The 21,626-nt window shown below is 35.5% G+C and overlaps 1 protein-coding gene across 3 annotated transcripts; it reads right to left on the bottom strand.

Annotated features, from left to right (window-relative positions):
* Window positions 1-46: 46 nt before the first annotated feature.
* Window positions 47-21,456, bottom strand: LOC114267590 (LRR receptor-like serine/threonine-protein kinase FEI 1). 3 transcript variants are annotated; one of them, XM_028208637.2, is made up of 14 exons: window positions 21,185-21,456; window positions 18,047-18,262; window positions 16,796-16,931; window positions 14,227-14,298; window positions 14,049-14,120; window positions 13,057-13,128; window positions 11,645-11,716; window positions 11,484-11,555; window positions 11,044-11,135; window positions 9,786-9,950; window positions 9,322-9,654; window positions 2,052-2,297; window positions 1,142-1,275; window positions 47-786 (listed from the first exon to the last, which is right to left on the bottom strand). In XM_028208637.2, exons 2-14 carry the CDS (start codon window positions 18,141-18,143, stop codon window positions 568-570), a joined length of 1,782 nt encoding a protein of 593 aa, XP_028064438.2. In that variant the 5' UTR covers window positions 18,144-18,262; window positions 21,185-21,456; the 3' UTR covers window positions 47-567. The 3 variants fall into 3 exon arrangements, with proteins under 3 accessions (XP_028064438.2, XP_082757369.1, XP_028064439.2); XM_082901243.1 differs by lacking the exon at window positions 11,484-11,555 and having other exon boundaries at window positions 21,185-21,388; XM_028208638.2 differs by lacking the exons at window positions 11,484-11,555; window positions 11,645-11,716 and having other exon boundaries at window positions 21,185-21,388.
* Window positions 21,457-21,626: the final 170 nt, after the last annotated feature.

Raw genomic sequence — 21,626 nt, 5'->3', positions numbered from 1 at the left:
ACACAAGCCACTGAATACAATATTTACAGAAAAAGTGCATACCAAATTGGCAAAACTAAACATATAAATAAATAATTTTGCATATTCTTCCAAGGGGACCAATTATTGTGATCCGAAAATAATATACAAAAATGGCAACAACAAACAATCTTTCTGAAACATGGCATAAACTAATTTAGAAAATGTCATGTACATTTAATTTGGGAATACAGCTAGAGAGGGATTACAGAAACATATAAAGGAGAACAGGAAAGGAGAAAAAGGATGAAATAGATCACTCTCACAAGTGGAAATTGCATTCATGAGTAGAAAGAAAACCGAGCATGCATCCAAACTGACCTGTAATGCCATTCACGACAAACCACCAACTCCATAGACAACTAGGACAATGGGAACAGATGAAAGGGGCCATCTGTCATTAATATGCAGAAAGAATGAATAAATTAGGGGTAAAAGAATGAACCTTCACAGAGATTGGAGCCCCTTTCACTGCTTATATCACTTCTCTACTTTCCAAGGAAGCAGCAGAGAGTGACACGAAAAATTCTTCATCGTCTCTTCAGGGCATCAATCAGAGTTGGAATCATATAAGTCGCTTGGGCAAGGGGTCATGACCTCAGATTCAAGTATTTGTACCACCCTGTGCATAGTGGGCCTATCCTCTGGAGTTGAAGACACACACTGGATGGCAACTGAGAGCAAGGCATCAAGACTTTCAATCTGAACCCCTTCACAATGTAGATCAACAATCTCCCGTTGTCTACTCTCTGTGACTAGAAAATTCAACTGCAAAAAAACATAACAGTTTATCAACAGATGTGACTGTTACAAATGCAAATCTCAGAATGCGCACGTGCATAGTAGAAGAAACATATCTGAAAGTCAGTCATGTCAAGGTGCTATAAACTGTACCAAGTGAACTCACTATTATCTATTAAATTAACATCTCTGGAATTCTGTTTTTTTTCCCTTCAAAACAAGAGATTGGTGATCTGGAGGCTGGAACCTCTGATCTTCTGAAGATTCATATGAAATCATTAATCAAGGAAAATAAGAAGCTTAATGCGCCTTGTGAACTCCACAATCATGTCATACATATTTGAATGAAAGCAGTGTAAACACGTGTAGGGAAGAGAAGTACCCAGCCAACAATGTTGAAGCCCTTCTCAATAAATGCTGCATCAGTGGGTCGCTTTCCACTCACTACTTCAAGAACCAGAACCCCAAAACTATAAACATCAGTCTTTTCTGTTGCTCTACCGCTTTGCATATATTCTGCCAGTGAAGTAATACACGCAATTCAGAATAGACAACTTTGAATGCTTCTACAAAAATCACAGTAGCTATAATACAGCATTACAAAATAGAAAAAACTTGCGCCAGTGCTCCACATGCCTGCTGCTTCTCAAGTTCAATTGAGAGTCAAAAACTGAAACAGCAGATTTTATCATATGAGGTACATTGTTCAATATCTTAAATCCAGAAGGCACCCACATTATTCTTTTCATTCTCAAAGTGCGCACACAAAATTATCTCAAATTCTTTAATAATGAAGTAACAGAAAAAATTAATAGTCAATTTCTTCACTACTCCCTTGCCTTTGAGATTACCTAGCCTGACCCATTATATAGATTAGTTAGTGTATGAGAGAACTTTTCGTGACCAGAACCAAATTGACATAAAGTCAACATCATAACTAATGCGTCTTCCTGACAACTTTGATGCAGTCCATTAAAACTATAAATAAATAAAAAAAAAAAAGTGAATTTAAAGAAGCAGCAAAATTTGAAAATTTATTGATATCAAGTCAGGATATCCAGTTAGGACCTCGTGCAGTTGAATTTTGGTTTTATTTGAGTCCTATTTTATCCTCATGTCATCTAGTTTGCTTTCCCAATTTTATTATGTAATTAGGCAGGGTAGCCTCAAACCCACCTATCAGACTGCCCCACATCAGTCTTAGTGAAACCAACATCAAGAGTAGTATTAACCACTAACAATCTCATTAATAAAGTTTTGAGCATTTGAGTGTGTAATTTAAATTGCCTTACCTGGAGCCAGATACCCAAATGTTCCAGCTACAATGGTCGTAATGTGAGATTCCTCATCTTCTAATAATTTGGCTAATCCAAAGTCAGATACTCGAGCCTCAAAATTCCCATCAAGCAAAATGTTACTTGACTTTATGTCACGATGTATAATTCGTGGGGAACAATCATGGTGCAAGTATGCCAGCCCTTTTGCAGCTCCCATGATGATATTTAGTCGTGTATCCCAGTCCAGCTGCTCAGATCTCTCTGCACATACCAGCAGAACAAAACAATGTTTTCCATATATTCAAGCAGCAAATTTACAGACTGCAGTGTTGCAATATTGTGAAGAGAAAAGCCATAGGTGATGAAAGTTGCACATCTCAAAATCAAAATATATCATAAATTCCACTAGCCTACTAGGCATCACATGAATTAAACAGCAACAAATGAATCCAGAACAATTTTTTGGCCAATATGGAATCCAAATAAAACTGAGAGCTTCAGATTTTGTAATATCATTTGTTTGCATATCTGGAATATTGTAAGATATCTGCTGATACATCATGATAACTTGTTAAAGGTATCAAATAATTGCACATCTTCATTCAGAGCTACAGAAAATGAATTATAATATAATTGTTAACATGGAATGAAGAAGTTCCATTCAAATCCATCTAGAGAACCACCTGATGAGATGAGCACAAAAGATTTTTACCACACCTTTCTCATGATGAGATGGGCAGGATTTCCAGCCCAACACAGTCAAAGCAAGTCAAGCTGTCATAAGGAGTCTACTCAAAGAGGGGCATTCAGAGAACTTAATTTGATCTTTTAGAGAAAAGTAACAGTGTAACACCAAATTAGATTGGCTTCCACCATGTTTTATTTACGGGAAATAACTCCATTTTTTATCTTTTGGTACTGGGTGACACTTGGATGCAACCCCCAACTCATTTTCGTTTTATCACTCAAGGTAATCAGCAATATTTTTGCTTTTTGCTGGAAATTTGTGTTAATGCATATAATAAGATAGTGGCATATGATAGTGGTGTTGGTGGTAGATAGTAGCATGTATAGAATATGATAGTGGTGTTGGTGGTAGATAGTGGCATGTATAGAATATGATAGTAGTGTTGGTGGTAGATAGTGGCATGTATATAATATGATAGTGGTAGATAGTGGTAATATATAATATGTAAGTGGCATATAATGGGTTATAATGATTTTTGTAATATCTCCTATATAAGGAGTGTCATTTGGTCTTGTAAAATAAGAAGTTTTGAATATAACAGAAATATATTCCTTCTTCCTCATTTTCGGAGTTCTTCTTCCTCATATTTTCTAAGTTGGTATCAGAGCTACAAAAAACACAACAGCCCTAAAACCGTCATAGCCATGTCGGAAGTCACGTCCGAAACCACTTCAACCCCTGCCGCTGCCATTCCGGTGAAAACGTCAAACTCTCACTCTGTCCAAATCACCACCATCCGCCTAAATGGTGATAATTTTCTCCGCTGGTCACAATCTGTCCGGATGTATATCCGTGGGCAAGAAAAGATCAGTTACATCACTGGTGACAAGAAGGCTCCTGCTGTTAATGATCCGCTGTTCGACAGTTGGGACGCTGAAAACTCCATGGTTATGACATGGTTGGTCAATTCCATGGAGGAGGATATAAGCTCTAATTACATGTGCTATCCTACTGCACAAGAATTGTGGGATAATGTTAGTTAGATGTATTCTGACCTAGGAAATCAATCTCAAGTTTTCGAATTAACTTTGAAGTTGGGAGAGATTCGTCAAGGAGATGATTCCGTCACCAAATATTTCAATTCGTTGAAAAGGTTGTGGCAGGATCTTAACATCTTCAACACATACGAATGGAAATCGGTTGACGACTGCAACCACCACAAGAAAACTGTGGAAGACAGCCGTATTTACAAGTTTCTTGCCGGCCTCAACATTGAGTTCGATGAAGTGCGAGGAAGAATTATTGGCAGACCTCCTCTCCCATCCATTGGCAAAGTATTTGCCGAAGTCAGAAGGGAAGAGAGCCGAAGGAGCGTCATGCTTAAGAAAAAAGGTACTGGTGAATCAATTGAAATTTCTGCTTTAATTAGCGATGCTGCGGCCAACAAGGCTGCAAATTACCAGCGCAGGTTTGATGATAAGCCACGGGTCTGGTGTGATTTTTGCAACAAGCCTCGCCATACACGCGAAACGTGTTGGAAGATCCATGGCAAACCTGTCAACTGGAAAAGCAGCAAACAAGGAGAGAAGAATCGTGGCTTTCCTACCGCTAATGAAGCCGATTCAGGTCCTTTCAACAAAGAGCAGATTGATCAACTCTTAAAGCTGATAAAATCCAACTCCTCATCCGGTACTCCTAGTGTTTTGTTGGCACAAACAGGTAGAAATCCTAAAGCCTTCTCTTGCCTAAACTTCTCTCCGTGGATCATAGATTCCGGTGCCTCCGATCACATGACTAGTTTTTCCCATTTATTTAGTACCTATTTCCCTTGTTCTGGTCATGACAAAATCAGAATAGCCGATGGTAGTTTTTCACCTATTGCAGGAAAAGGATTTATTAAACTAACTGAGAAAAATAATCTCAATGCTGTTCTTCACGTCCCCAACTTAGCATGTAACCTTTTGTCTGTCAGTAAACTATCTAAGGATTCTAATTGTCGTGTTACATTTTTTGAATCCCATTGACCAGAACTCGGGGATGATGATTGGGCATGCTAGGATGCTTGAAGGTCTTTACTACTTTGATGAAGTATCTGTTTGTAATAAAAAAGCTCAGAGCTTTAATAGTACTAGTTCAATCTCTGTTCGAGAAAAAATAATGCTATGGCACTATAGGCTAGGACATCCTAGTTTTCTTTATCTGAAACATTTATTTCCAGAATTATTTAAAGGGATTGATTGTTCTTCTTTTCATTGTGAAAGTTGCATTTTTGCAAAATTTCATCGCTCTACTTATTTGCCAAAACCTTACCAGGCTTCCAAACCTTTTTATTTGATTCATAGTGATGTTTAGGGCCCTTCTAAAATCACTACTCTTTCTGGTAAAAGATGATTTGTTACATTTATTGATGACCATACCCGCTTATGTTGGATTTATTTGATGAATAAAAAATCTAACGTGAAAAATTTATTCACAAATTTTTACAATATGATTGAAAACCAATTTCAAACCAAAATTGGTATTTTACATTCTGATAATGGAACAGAATATTTCAATGAGCAGTTGGGTGAGTTTTTGGAAAAAAATGGGATTTTTCATCAATCTACATGTCGGGATACCCCTCAACAAAATGGCATTGCAGAACGAAAAAATAAACATCTACTTGAAGTAGCACGTGCTATAATGTTTTACATGCATGTTCCTAAATATTTATGGGGTGAAGCAATTTTAACAGCCTCTTATTTGATAAACAGGATGCCTACAAAGGTGTTAACATACAAAACACCTTTCGATTGTCTCAAAACTTTTTTTCCTGACACGAGGTTGTTTTCTGATTTACCCGCCAAAGTTTTTGGATGTACTGCCTATGTTCATGTTCCTAGTCAATTTCGTTCAAAACTTGACCCCCGTGCTATAAAATGTGTTTTTTTGGGTTATTCCTCAAACAAAAAGGGGTATAAGTGTTTCGATCCTCAAACCAAGAAATTTCATGTGAGTATGGATGTGTCATTTGTGGAAACAAAATCCTATTTCCCCAACACTTCTCTTCAGGGGGAGACAAGTGGAGTAGAAGACCGTTTTTGGGATATTTCTATCCCGCTCCCCAATGTCATTTATCCTACACAAAAACCACATTTGTCTGATAATGATCACTTAGGAGAACCAAGTTCTATGGTGCCTAGTCAAGAAGATTCTTGTTTAGGGGGAGAAGTACTACAAAATGATCTAAATCCTGAGCTTCAGGTTTATACTAGGAAGCGATTTCATCTGAGGAATAATGACCCGAATGTCCATCCTAATGACCCGAATGTCCACCCGAGTTCTGGCATCGAAATTTTAGGTAATCCTATTCCTTCTATTTCCGACCTTGATGTTCCTATAGCAATTAGGAAAGGTGTCCGAAATTGCATTAAACATCCTATTGCAAATTACCTCTCCTATCAAAGACTGTCTAAAAACCATAGAGCTTTCACATCTAGGATTTCACACTTGTTTGTTCCAAGGAATATACAGGAAGCATTGGATGATCCGAATTGGAAATTAGCAGTCATGGAGGAGATGAATGCTTTAAGGAGAAGTGGTACTTGGGAGATAGTTGATCTACCCAAAGACAAGAAAACAGTTGGGTGTAAATGGGTGTTTACAATAAAATGTAACGCAGATGGAAGCGTTGAGAGATACAAGGCGAGACTGGTGGCTAAAGGCTTCACTCAAACTTATGGGATCGACTATCAGGAGACGTTTGCTCCTGTTGCTAAAATAAATTCCACCAGAGTACTGTTATCTCTTGCAGTAAATTCAGATTGGCCTCTACATCAACTTGACATTAAAAATGCATTTCTCAATGGTGATCTTGAAGAGGAGGTGTTCATGAGCCTACCGCCGGGATTTGAGCAGAGACTTGGAAGCGACAGAGTATGCAGATTGAACAAGTCATTATACGGACTCAAACAATCACCAAGAGCATGGTTTGAACGCTTTGGGAAGGCAGTTATCAGTTGTGGCTTCTCGCAGAGTCAAGCAGATCACACAATATTTTATAAGCATTCAAAAAACAGTAAAATTGCAATTTTGATTGTTTATGCTGATGACATCATTTTAACTGGTAATGATGAAGCAGAGTTAGCAGCCCTCAAAGAGAAACTCGCAAAAGAATTTCACATTCAGGATCTGGGAGCCCTCAAGTATTTCCTCGGAATGGAATTTGCAAGATCCAAGAAAGGTATATTCGTTAATCAGAGAAAATATGTTCTTGATCTCCTTGGAGAAACAGGTATGCTTGGTTGTAAGATGGTGGAGACTCCGATCGAGCCTAACTTGAAGTTACAAGCTGCTAAGGCTAAAGAAGTCAAAGAGAGGGAACAATATCAGCGACTTGTCGGGAAATTGATTTACTTGTCTCATACGCGGCCTGATATTGCCTTTGCAGTCAGCATGGTAAGTCAATTCATGCACTCACCAGGGGCAGAGCACTTTAAGGCCATTTATAAGATCTTAAGATATTTGAAAGGAACTCCAGGGAGAGGCTTACTGTTCAAGAAACATGGACATCTTCAAGTTGAAGTATACACAGATGCAGACTGGGCAGGAAGTGTTACAGACAGGAGATCAACATCCGGATACTGCTCCTTTGTAGGTGGGAACCTAGTTACATGGCAGAGTAAAAAACAGAATGTGGTAGCTAGAAGTAGTGCAGAAGCAGAGTTCAGAGCTGTTGCCCATGGAATCTGTGAAGTAATGTGGATTAAAAGAATTCTTGAAGAATTAAAGCTTTCTCACCCGACACCTATGAAGGTCTATTGTGACAACAAAGCAGCTATATCTATAGCTCATAATCCAGTTCTACATGATCGCACAAAACATATAGAAGTGGATAAACGTTTCATCAAGGAGAAAATCAATGCTGGCATAATCTGTATGACCTACCTTCCAACAGGTGAACAATTAGCTGATGTGCTAACGAAGGGACTACACAAGAAGCAATTTGATAAGCTGACTAGCAAGCTGGCTATGGAAGATATCTTCAAACCAGCTTGAGGGGGAGTGCTGGAAATTTGTGTTAATGCATATAATAAGATAGTGGCATATGATAGTGGTGTTGGTGATAGATAGTGGCATGTATAGAATATGATAGTGGTATTGGTGGTAGATAGTGGCATGTATAGAATATGATAGTAGTGTTGGTGGTAGATAGTGGCATGTATATAATATGATAGTGGTAGATAGTGGTAATATATAATATGTAAGTGGCATATAATGGGTTATAATGATGTTTGTAATATCTCCTATATAAGGAGTGTCATTTGGTCTTGTAAAATAAGAAGTTTTGAATATAACAGAAATATATTCCTTCTTCCTCATATTTTCGGAGTTCTTCTTCCTCATATTTTCTAAGTCTTTTCTATTTCATCCTTAGACTAGGTAGTTGTTCTAGACATATCTATTGACACAAGTAATCCATTAGGCAAGCAACTCAAGGCAAACTTTGTTTTCTGTTATCAAAAGAAAAATACAAAGTCAATCATATTGAGCATCTCCAACACTATAAGGTATTTTGCCTAGCAAAAGTATATCAAAAAGTACAATATCTGTTTTGGCTAGCCACTTTTTTATGCATGTACTCCAACAAGGTTCTTTATTTTAGCTAATTATTTTAAAAATTATTCTTTTTTAAGTTGCATTCTCCAATGAGAAAAGAAAGGATAGAGAAAGAGAGACACGAAGAATTTTTTTTTTTAAATTCTAAAATTTAGCTAGTGTGGAATGGCTCTCTAAATGTAGCTAGCCAAGAGGGTGAGAGGTAAAAGAACTAGCATGATGACTAGCCTGTTGGAGAAGCAAAATGGAGAGGAGACTAGCTAAAATGGTTAAAGATGGCTAGCATGCCTATGAACCTGAAAATCTCTGTAGACTCAAACAAATACACCTGTAGACTGGATATGATCTTTTAATGGCCAGCCTCCTATACACCATAGACTCAAACCTCATATCCCTTCATTTCAAATACATCCATCTAGATGCTACCTAAGAATTAGTCAAAAATACTGAAGTTGTTAAAAATATTTTAAGTTCCCCGAAAGCCTATACAAAGAAGAGAATAAAAAAGTGGACTTGGCCTCCTTGAATGTTGTTCTGATGAAGACAGAAGTGTTCTCAAAATTGTGCCCGAAAATCATGTAGCAAAAAAATCATGGTCTAAAGGTTGACAAATTTGTAAACAATCTGGACAAGCCAAAGTAATCAAAGAGTTCAAAACTTCAATTTTAGAATTTTCAAAGAAAGAACAGTGGCTGTGTAGACAGTGTACTAAGCTTTATTCAAAACAATCATGACAAGAATTCAGAATGGTCTAGCCTTCTGTTGATAAATGGTCTGCTATATGTGTCTTATAAGGTTAATTCTCTGATTGGAAATTAACATGTTCTATTAGCTTCGTAAATTGACTTTCTGGAAGATGGCTAACATGCCTCCAAACCTGAAAATTTCCATGTTTCTACAACATAACAAAAATGAAAATTTGTGTACGCACAAGTATGCATGTCCTATCAAATCACACGTGTCTAATAAAGATAAACATAAGAGAAAAACAGATCTCACCATGAAGAGCTTCATCTAGGCTACCACCAGCTAAGAAATCATAAATTAACAGTTTTGATGTTGAAGAATTGCAATATCCCCGCAAATTCACTAGGTACCGATGCTTTATACTTCCAAGAATCTCAAGCTCCCTCTCAAAAAAGCGATCAAAGCCCTCATTCATCTTTAAAATTCTTTTCAAAGCAAATACACTACCATCATCCATTGCAAGCCTGTACACTGTCCCAAAGCCCCCTGAACCAATTATATGTTCCTCATTCAAAGTCTCCAATTTCTTAATGATATCCTTCGAAGAATATGGCAAGTCTCCATGAAACATCACGATTGATGCGCCTGAAGCAATAAGACTTTGTAAATGTATATGGTCGAATTATTGGAATATACAAGCACAAAGATGTAACTGAAAACAGCAAGAGAATGCTTTCAAATGATAACTCGTGAAGTAGTAATAATGAGAGAATCACCTCCACTGACATCCATTGCAAGGCCTCTACCATCGTTTTTACCAAGTTTCTTATAAAGAAAGCAGCCCCAAAAACACATCAATGCCACCAAAAGTAGTGCACCCACAGTAGCAGATGTACTTATAAGTAGTCGCCCAGAGTATTTTTTCTTCCCTTGGTTTTGTACTACAAATACATAAACAGCAGCATAAAATATTAATTAAAACAAGAAGATTGCATAGGATGAGGTGCACTGCATGCCACACCACTAGTATATTAAAGATATTACTGCTACGACTCCTCTTAATATCGATATTGCTTCTGACACGTATAAATATTCTTACTTTGTATAAAAGATATTTGCCACAAGCTCAACATGTGTCACTGTTCTATAAAATAAAACACTAGACAGACATGTTTTGAGGCATATACAACACATTTCCGGGAATGTTTGGAGCAGAGTTTTAAAAGGTTTTCTTAAGACTCGCCTCGATGCTCGCCTCGCCTCGAGGCTAAGGTAAAATGTATCAGGACTTTGATTTTTAGGCATTGCTCCCCAAAGGCTTGTGCATCACAATTTGAGACATGCGCCTTAAGTGCAATTTGTACGTTTTTTGCGCATAAGCATGTGAGGAGTACGCACATGCAAAAGTTGCCTTGGGCTTTTGTTAAACATAGTCTATTAGATTGTTTAAACATAAAAAAATAAAAAGAAACCTTTTTTGCAACTATATTCTCCAGGAAAAAATAAGTAAATGATCAATAAAAAAAAAAAAACAGAGTTAATGGTCAAGTGAAAAGCTCAATCACTAAAGTCAAGAATATCAATTTCACTTTCAGTAAAGGAAAACTTCCTTTTTATGTAGTAGAATGTTCAGAACCTCAAGGAGAGAAGTATTTACCCCTTTATATTTAATTGTTTTTATTTTTTCTACTATTTTAAAATATTTAATTTATTCACTAAATATTAAAATTTGAAATGCTTACGCCTCAACGCCCTGAGGCTTACGCCTCACCTCATGAGGGTAAAACGCCTTAAAGTATGCATTCACCTTTAAAAACTTTGGTTTGGAGGACTGTCAATGTCATAAATGAGCTCCTCCTACTTGACAGTATTAAAGAGGTCACACCGTAGCCATACATACAGCAAAATTTTCAATTCCTTGACCATATAAATTGAGGCTTTTATGGTCATTGACTTCAAAAAATTTTAATTAAAAAAAAAAAGGCCTTGGTTTTGTATAGAATGCTATACAGCCACTTTCTTACAAAGGTTTACCTGAAGAGGGTTGGGAGTCTGATGCAGGACCTCCAGCCTCATCGCATCTCTTGTTGACTTGTTTCCCACACAAACCACGATTACCCACAAAGCTGCACAAGTGCTTTATATTAAAACTGTATAGCATGACAATGTCTTGCAGCTCTTTAGGCACTAGAATGATGTTCAATCATGATCACAAGAATCATGAAAACCATAAAACATACCCAAAAAACAAAAAACAAAAAAGCAAAAAAAAAACAATTAAACATACTCAAAAAGATGTTCTAAAATTAGGAGTCTCATCGGTATTACACAATTACATGCACGCCACACAAAAGCAATTATTGAAAAAATATGCAAACAAACAATACAAGGAACCACATTATATGTCAAGTTACAGAATGTAAACATAACAGATCTTTGATGACAAGGGAATAAAATCAACGCTTTGTACTTACGAGCTCTCCGTGAAGTTGATAAGCACACCATCAGATGGAATTGGCCCAACCAAAAAATTGGTCGACACGTTTCTTCATACATTAAATAAGATTGTAACAATTAATTTCAGGCTCAATGAAATCAATCAAACAGTAATCATGAAGGAAGTTGGCCTACTCACAGAGCTAAGAGCTTGAACAACTTCTCAAGTGATAGTGGAATAGATCCACTTAGAGAGTTACTAGAGATATCCCTGTCACAACAGGAGGTGTAATATTGAATTAGTTTTAATGTGCAATGTCAAATCATGTGTGTTTTAAAAATGGCTAAACCGACTCAGATTTCCTAAAGAGATACCACCTTAATGATTTCCAGCACCTATCTAGTGAAATACTTTTTAATGCAGCACCAATTGGTATAAATATGTTAAATAAAGCAAATCAGACTTCCTAATGTGATAGTATCTTATTATTGGTCAGCACCTCCCTTCCAGCTAACAATGGTAGAGAACCATTCTAACCCAAGAAAAAGCCACTGCAATTTCTTTCTTTCCAGAATTTCAAGGTTTTTACCAATCACACTTGCTTGAAGGACAGATATCTTCAGATGAAATTTCATAAGTGAAAACTAAATCCTCATTCTCAGCATTTCTCATTTACTCAGACCTGATTTTTCTAGGTTTCATTCATTCAATAGTATATACTTCCCACTTGTTTAGGGAGGCAGCCTGGAAAATAGACATCCACAGGAATTTGCTTATCGACTCCCTGATTATCGGTACTGACAGAATGCCCCTCTTGTAATAGTGAAGGTTTTCATAAGCCATGGCCATGAAATATTTTTGTTTTTCACTAAAGGAGCCATTTTCATTGTGCCCATCTATTTTGCTTTGTTATCAACTTGCCTAGGACTCAATCTTGGTACCGGTCCATAATGATCAAAGCCGAATTGTGAACCCATATGAAACAAATTCAAAGAAGTCAAAACTAGCACACCATAGAGGGCTATCAATTGGATAGTTTTGACATTTCGAAAGATCATTCGCTTTAAGTTGAAATAATTGACATTTTTCTTGTTCGGTAATGAAAATTCACAGAATTCAAACTGTCTAAATGGTATATTTCCCTTCTTTTTCATTTGAATGTACTGGAGTTAAGACCATACCATAAATCCAAGAAAAACCACCTTCAGATGAGCGGAGTTCCAGTTTCAGTTTCTGATTATGATGTTTCACAGTTTGTCTGAAATATATTCATTCCCATCGAGAATTTTTTTTCACTGTCAATAGTAAATTCCAACAGCCCAAAAAGAAAAGAGGATTTTCAAAACCATTATGCATAGTACCAAGTTTCATGTTGTTCATGACTACAGGGTAATTAGGTTTAAACACCCACGTGTCTCACTTCTAGAAGAAAGACACGCATGAAAACCATAAAGCTTAGCTAATTTTTATCTTTAAATTGGAATAATCTGAATCTAGGTTTCGGCACAACCTTACCTTACTGAAAGGATATTTGTCAGCCGCTTCACTAAAACTAATTTCCTGACCATGCATAACAGCAACCACTAATTTGTATAAGAGAAAGAACTTACAGATTTTCAAGCACTGAAAGATTTCCCAGATCACTAGGAATTAATCCACTTAAGTAGTTACCCTGCAAATATCTGTAAAGAAGATGCATTAAAATTGAAACTCAGAGAGGTCAACCAGTACAGAAATAAAAGAAAAGTTGACACAGACAACTTATTTGGTTTGTGTACCTCCTCCCTATATGCTCAAAACCTATTCAGTTTCCTTTTCACAAGCACAAAATTTAAATAATAAACCACCTTCATCTGACCAAAAGAAATCTAAACTATGAGGCGCAAACTATCGGTTTCCATTATTGTGAGCCTAGCAAACTAAAACTAGAACTATTTGGGTTGTCAGATTCAAGGGATCAGTGCAGGCCATCCCAAGGTGAACAATGAAAAACAAGTGTAATGGAGAGTCTAAAGTATCAATTCCACCAGCATCAATATTTCTCTGCCGAGGTCCACAATCTCAAATTTCCAAATTTGCAGATGATACAAAACCTCCCCAACTCACGCTCTCATATTTTTTTTCTCCCTGTTCCTTTCATAATGGAAGGGCAAATACAAACATAAAACTTAAGCAGAAAAATGGAATAGAAAAATCAACTCATTTAGCTAATGCCAAGTTTGAGCAGAAAAATGAAGTAGCTTCACAGCAGATTTGACAAAGTACTCATTCAGCCAATACCAAAAAAGATCTCAAATCATAACAATCTTCAAAAGACTAATCACATTAAAGGTCCTTGTTAAAGGCCAAATCAAATTCATAATGCTCTAAATAGATCACAACAATTAGTTTTTTTAAAAAAAAAATAGTGCCTAATTAACGAATTTTGATGCAGATCCTTGTAAAATCAATGGAATAATGAAAGTTGAGATAATTCTAAAAGAATTCATCATTCAAATATAAATCACAAATTAACTAATAATATTGCTAAAATCATTTCTTCTGCTGTATTCAGCAATAATAAAAACAAGCATGTGTTTCTTATTAGAAAACTACTACTTACAGTGCTCGCAACTCTGTACAATTTCCCAATTCTGGAGGAATTGTCCCATAGAAGTTGTTGTCATGAAGAGCACTACAATACATGTAAAGTATAGTATCAGCTAAAGGAGGAGACTTTCTTTGAAAGCTTATGTGCATCAACTACCAAGAAAAACAAAAACATTCTTGCAAATACATACAGAAATTGCAAATGCTCTAGCTTCCCAATATCTGGTGATATAGATCCACTCAATTTGTGATAAGGAAGGCTCCTGCATAATAAAAGATAGAAAGCATGCCTAACATTATCATTTAAATCATATTTACAGAAGTCAAATCAAATATCATACAATGTATCTATTTCTACATTTCATATTGTATCATACGTATAATGCAAAACAAAACACAATTACAAACATTTTTGGTAAAACAAAGGGTGTGTTTGGTTTGTGTTTTGAGATAAATTTTCAAAAAAAAAAAATTGGGGAGAGAGTTCAGAAATTTTTTTGGTTTGTTTGGCTGTATATTTTGAAAATAGTTTTGGTGCTTGGGAGTTTGGGATGATTTGATATTTTGTTATAGTTGAGTAGATGTGTGTGAAGAAAAAATGATTGAGAATGAGAGAGAATAGAGGAGAGAGCAAAGAGAAAAAGTGATTGATTGATGTAAAGTGATTTTCAATTTTTTTTGAAAATTTTTCTCAAAAATTGTATCTTAAGATACAAACCAAACAAGCCCAAAGAGAAGAATTAAATATGTAAAGGACAAAATATTTATTATAAAAAAGAAAACATCTAATAGGAGATATGCCTGAACTCTCGCACAAGTCAAATTCTAGCATGAAGAAGATGGGGCAAGACAACTATTGACTAAAATCAGCAAAGCTTTCCAGTAATAGGCAGGTTAAAATCATGGATATTCCAAAACAAAATGCAACAGAAACATTTTCCCTTTTTCCAGTTAGGAAATCTATAACATAAGATAAATGAGGTTTCATACACTCTAGATCTGGAATAGAACCTACAATCCTTGAATATTTGGAGTTATAGCAGTGAAAATTAGTTTTATATCATTCATGGAATATCTTTGGCAGTGTTTGGTAGAGTTTTAAAATTACGATTTGAGAATAGAATTGTATTTTAATTTTGTGAGTTTTGGAATTATGATTTGAAAAGAAAAATTTTGTTTGGTTATGAGTTTTGAATTTTTGATGTGACATGTGAAATAAAAAAAGTTGTTTGGTTATGAGTTTTAAAAAAAGTTTTCAAAACTTAATTCAAAAACTTATAACTTATAACTCATAACCAAACGCACAACTCAAAACACTATTGAAAATTCTATTCAAAACTCATAACCAAATTCTTTTTAAAATTCAATTCAAAAAAATAATTTGTCATTTTGGTCTAAAAAAATAATTTCTATATTTAAAAAATATAAAAAAGAAATATTTTTTTTTTCCAAATAAAAGGTGGCGATTGGCAATTGCAAAAAAAATAATAATAATAATAAAAATAAAAATATATTAAAAAATAAGAGTATTGTTCCGGTCAACCAGCTGGTCAACCGGGTAGACCAAAAATTTAAAAATTATCTGGTTTACCAAACATGTTTTCAAAATGTATTTTGAAATTGAATTGGAATTATGATTTGAAAACTCAAACCAAACATAGCATTAGAATGTGAGGGTGGAATTAATTTTACAAAACTCTACTAAACACAGCCTTTGTATTTCATAACAACCACAGCCACAGTCAATATGCAGTAATCCTGCCCAGCATTGACAAACAATCCAAGCATAGTAACACTATTCCAACGCCAAAAAACAAATTCTAGGATTCCTACTCAAGGCAATAACCTTTATTCTCACTTGTTTTAGTTGTCAACACCACACTCTAGTCTCATAAGACGATATGCAGTAGTTAATCGCTCACAAGCTATTACATTATAGGAATATCTGAAGATTAGGTAAAAGCAACCACATACATATAAAATGACAGCAATTGAGTACTTGTCCTTTGACTTTATTTGTGAAGTCCCTATTCCTCCCCAAACAAAGCCTAAAAATCTACAAATTATAGTTTAGTTGGATAGCTAAGCTGACAAATATAACCTCATTGAATAAGGGTTTCCAAGTGCAAATAAACCATTAACTACTTAATCGGGGGAAGAAAAAAGGGATATACATAGAGAGCTTGAATCAGTCATAGCATCATAAAGAACAAAAAACAATTTGGCAGTCAAAAGTATGAATTGGGCATGTATTATACACAACGCTAAGATATTCTCAAGTATATCATTCAGTATTTGAAATGACAACAAAAGTTACAATAATGCCAATATTTCAAGTATGAGCTCCAAATGACATCCTACAAATTCATTTCCACTAGAATCCATAAGAAGGACACCATTAATGCTTCACATAAACATACCATCGCAGATAGTTGACCACTTTTATATAAGAAAAATAATTCTAGTAGCCAACAAATGATAAAGCATACGCAAACCCTCTTATCATCCTTTTGTTCTTTCTTACGAACTTCAAAGTTATACATTTGATGAAAAGTATAAAAAAAAATCTTAATACATTATATATTCAGCTATATGTTCGATGACAAGTAGCACCAAAATCTCAATAAACTTCATATTTGTAAAGCAAAGGAATACTCCATTCTATATAGAGCTAAGTTTGATTAGATGCAGTTATCAAAGGCAAGCGATTAAATAATTCTCATCAAACAAGGATTGAAATCATGTTTCCTTGGAACTCACAAAGATATCACTCTCTTGGTTTTTGGATCACATTTTATTCCTTTCCACCCACATGGATCAGGATCCTCTGGTCTCCATTGAAGAAGGACACCATCTGAACTCACAATGGCTGTCCTAAAGTTTATAAGCACCACACCTACAAGGCAAAAGCAAGGTTTCATATACCATCACAATAAAACTAGAGAGAGAGAGAGAGAGAGAGAGAGAGAGAGAGAGAGACTGCCAAAAAATTTATAAAAAAAATGGAATCTTTCATTTGAAGGTCTGACCGAAGAAATGCAATCAGCAGCTAACCCATTCAAATGCTTGCAACCATCACTCTCTCACCATGTTTTGGAGAGTGATTTCTAAAAAAATAGAACATAACCATTCTTCTATAAAAAGAAGAAGAAAAAATAAATAAATAAAAATAAAAATAAAAAAGAAAGTAACCAAAAGATGTGATGAAATTGAACTATAAAATATGACCTATGAAGCACGGATAGTTCTAGAATAGAGTCGAATCCATATCGGACACCGATGCTCCTCAAATACTCATGGATACATATCTGATACTTAATGTATCCATAATTTGAAATCAATTTTCTTAATTTTGACAAGGAAAGCAAATGGGTAATATAATGAGTTTAGATTTATTGAAATAAATATTTTATAGGACCTACTAAACATTAAAAAAGAAAAATGGATATTGCTTCTTAAACTAAAACATAATTCCGAAAGAATGGGTTCTCACTATTCTTATAATACACTACTAAAAATTATAAAAATATTTTTTTTATGAATGTAACCTAGTTGTACCACGTGGCCATATCCATATATTTTCTTATTGCTATACCCGTATTATATTATATCTGTATCCCATATGGCCGTATCTATATTCACGCTTCATAGAACAACCTTCTTTGTTGGATTAGTTTGTCAATAATTTCCGCCTAATATTTTGACAACACCACCTTAATTTGACACCAAATGGCCTTTGATAGAATCGAGTGGAGAAGAAGGATTCATGTAGTCAACCCCATTTGATGGGACTCAAGGCTTGGTTTGGTTGGCTGGTATTTTGACAATACCACATACCAGTACTAGCAAGCAAACTTGGAAATCGTCTCCAAAATAAATAAATCAGTAAGAACTGTGGGTATGAATGTAGAATATCAAACAATTTCCCCACCTAACATATCACTGGTAACCAAGGGAAAAAGAAGGATAAATAAGACTCACAAAAACACACACAAAAGTATATCACCATACCATCAGGACTGAGAGCTCTTGTATTGTTCATCAGAACAGAAAGCAATACAATGTAAAGAAGCAATGGCATTTGACAATTCATAGAAAAGATGCCCATTGTGGGACTGCTCAAGCATAATAAAGCTACTATAAATCATCTGGCTTCACCCTTGAACATATAGTTATCTGGTTGATGATGCCATCCAGCAGCCAAATATGCAAATGAAAAAAAGATTCCTGCAAAAAAAGAAGTGGAAAAAACGTACAGTTAAAACGATAATGATTCCAAAAAATTACAATATCTTCAAATGTAAATTACAAATATCAGTAAGTTTTTAGGCTTGCATGAATCATCTCCATCTGGTATAAATGAAAAACATGCTACATAGGTGCATATCACAGTAATCATCATATTTTGGTAATACATTTTAATTTAATAGAGTCTTACATTATGATAATTTAGACCAAGTATTAATGTATTTAGTTTTCTACATGATTTATTAAGTTTTATTCCTTCAGCATATTTTGGTACTTTATTGTATTGAATATTATTTATAAGTTTTATTTGGTCTTAAATAGATTTTTAGAGGTCAAAAATCTTGATTCCTTTTTAGAAATCCTACTCTAGTTGGTGAAGGAAATATCCGTAGTCTGTATAAAACAAAGTTTATGCCTTTAATTCAATGGAGAACTTTGTAAAGCTTTTGATGCACTTCTATGAATTGTGTGATGCAACATCGAATGGTTATCACTTTGGATTCTTTTGAAGGTGTTAGCCGATCATTGATCATGTTATTTACTCTACTATTTGCCACATCTTTATTCATGCTCAATTCCAAAAGGACTAAATAATACAAATGTGATGCTCATTTCGAAAAATGCATCTCATGCTCAAAACCGTTGATTGAGTCTCTCATTCGCCTTTTCTAGCGAGCTTCCTAAAAATCTTGATTGATGCCCCCCCATAAATCATGCACAACATATCCAAAAAACATGGGAAAGGAGGCCTCCTTGCAGCAAAACTCAATCTCAATAAAACGTTTGATAGCCTTTCATGGACTTTTATTCATGGAACACTTGCCCAACTTGGTCTTCCCAAGCACTTTACTAATCTTGTGATGCTATTTGTCTCTACGGTCTCTTTCTCTATTCATTGGAATAGTATGCCATCCACTCTTTTTTTTCTTCCAACCTATGGTGTTAGACAAGGGGACCCTTATCACCATATATTTTCATTTTATGGATCAACTAGCTCTCACTTGATCTTACTTCTGCTTGTGAAGTTCACAAACTTCACCCTATTGAAGTGTCAAAAGGAGGATTAGGCGACTCGCACTCATATTTAGCGGATGATATCCACTTTTTTGTTGTGCCACCACAAAGATTGTCTTATGCCATCAAATATTCTTGCCTCATTCTACTCATGTTAGGGGACGAGCTTCAACTTATTTTAAACCGGAACATTGTTACTTCCCCCAAAATAGATAGAGGGTTGGGGTTCAAGAAAACAAGGCTTTAGAACAAGCTTATTTTAATCTTGCATGGAGACTTTGGGTTCATCCTCATTCTTTTTGGGCCCAGTTTTTAAAATATAAATACTTTTCTCATTCCTGCTTCTGGGTAGCCCAGCCCAAAACCACACACAATTCTCTCTAGAAGCAAATTCTAAAAACCCGTGAAACGCTTCTTATAGGCATCCAATGGAGAATCAGCTTTCACTCATACAAATCATTTTGGTATGACAAATGACTCCCACAAGGACCCCTTCGCCACCTTTTCATTGCTTCTCTCCTTTTTGCATGGGAAACTCTCCAAATCAAAGACCTTCTTACAACTATAGGAATATGAAAACTTGATATTTTCACTCACACACTGTCACCTACCTTACTTGATCAAATTTGTGGTATCTTGCTTGGCTTTGGCACAAACACTACCCCCCCCTCCCCCAAAAAATAATTTCTATAGCGTTGCACACATATATTTGTGTGATCATGTTTAAACTGGATCTCCCCATCATTTCTTTACCACCAATGTAACCAAGCAGATGAAAGTTATATACATGCCCTTGTGATTGTGTATGGCTGCAATCTATACATATATGGAATTGACTTCATCCACCCGTTAATCATAAAATCTACGATGTCCTTCCTTTTAAGGATTGAATTCAGTGCTTTCTCGCACTCGGCGAGGTCTATCAACCATCAAATTAAAATGATTCTTTAACAAAACATGGAACACTTCTTTCTAGGCTTCACTACGAACCCTCTGCCCTCTCGGTGTAAAATCCTGGTCAGATGGACACCTCCAGGGTTGGATTTTCTTAAACTAATTTTTGTGCTCTTGGGCCACCAGGTCCAGCCAGCCTAGCAGGAGTCTTTAGAGATCAATCTATCCACTGGGTTATGGGTTTTGCACAATGCATTGGTTTGACTAATAGTATGGTAGCCAAATTATGGGCCACCGTAAAATAATTCCGGAAACAGATTCACACGCTGTTTATCCTTTATTATCTACCTTCACCTGCTGCTCACCATCGATTCAACCCATTCGCTGACATCAGCTCGCTTGTACTGTATAGCTGTCCCACTCTTAGTTTTCATCACGAATCCCTTGTGTTACATGCTTAGATTCCTGTCTTTTGTTTTGCCTTATGTCCAACTTAACTTTATAAATAAATAAATTCACCTATCGAATCAGAAAATAAAATAAAAGAAGTGTGGACTAGTTCCAAAAAAATAACCTTAGAATCCCTTCACCCAACTCACTTGTTAATTCCAAGTCCCTTGCAAGCCCAATTAAGAGTCTCAGCAAACCTCAACTCAATTACAAACAAAACACCCAACTAACCGGCCCAATTCCATTCAAGCTTTGATATTTCTCAAAATTTTGAACCTAAAAGCCCTAATTATTAGCATATAAACATTATATAAATTTACAGGGTTGGAGATACTACAGCTACGGAAACACTAGAATGCAAAATTTAAAGACAAAAACACGTAATGTATGGTTTAAATCGAGACGAGAGACCATAAATATTGAACTAAATAAAGAACAGTAATCGAATTTGTGAGCTCATTTTCTTTGATTATTCAGTTAATTTTTTGTTGAGTAAAAAATTGTAAAGAAACAGAAAAATAGAATCAGAGAAGAAACACAGACCTTAATTCGATTTGCGATTAGAGCTGAGAGGAATCAAAGTAGAGCTGTAAAGTGAGAAACTACAAAACCTCCTCCTCCATTATATGCAGATTTGAGATTGCGAGGAGAGAGAGAGAGAGAGAGAGAGATGCTCGTATTAAAGGGGCATCACTACATCCAATGAGAGCAAGGTGGATTTGGCACGTGAGAACCGCGACCATCCGCACGTACGAAACCTGTGACCGACGCTTTAGAGAGAAAGAAAGCTAGTACACACACTTCAAAGTCCAACTGTGTCCACCACGAGCCTCATCTTAAGATACATGCCTCTCTCCCTCTGCCGGATTTTTTTAAATTTCTTAAATTAAGAATCTGTTTCATGTATCCTAAATAAATATATTTATTTCCGTCATATTAATTAATATGAGAATCTGTGCAATGTACAGATTAAATAAATAATTAA

The sequence above is a fragment of the Camellia sinensis genome, chromosome 13, assembly GCF_055761805.1.
Source record: "Camellia sinensis isolate YWXY chromosome 13, ASM5576180v1, whole genome shotgun sequence".
Taxonomy (NCBI): Eukaryota; Viridiplantae; Streptophyta; class Magnoliopsida; order Ericales; family Theaceae; genus Camellia; species Camellia sinensis.
Note: the sequence above shows the minus strand (reverse complement) of the source record. Positions and strands in the feature narration are given on the sequence as shown.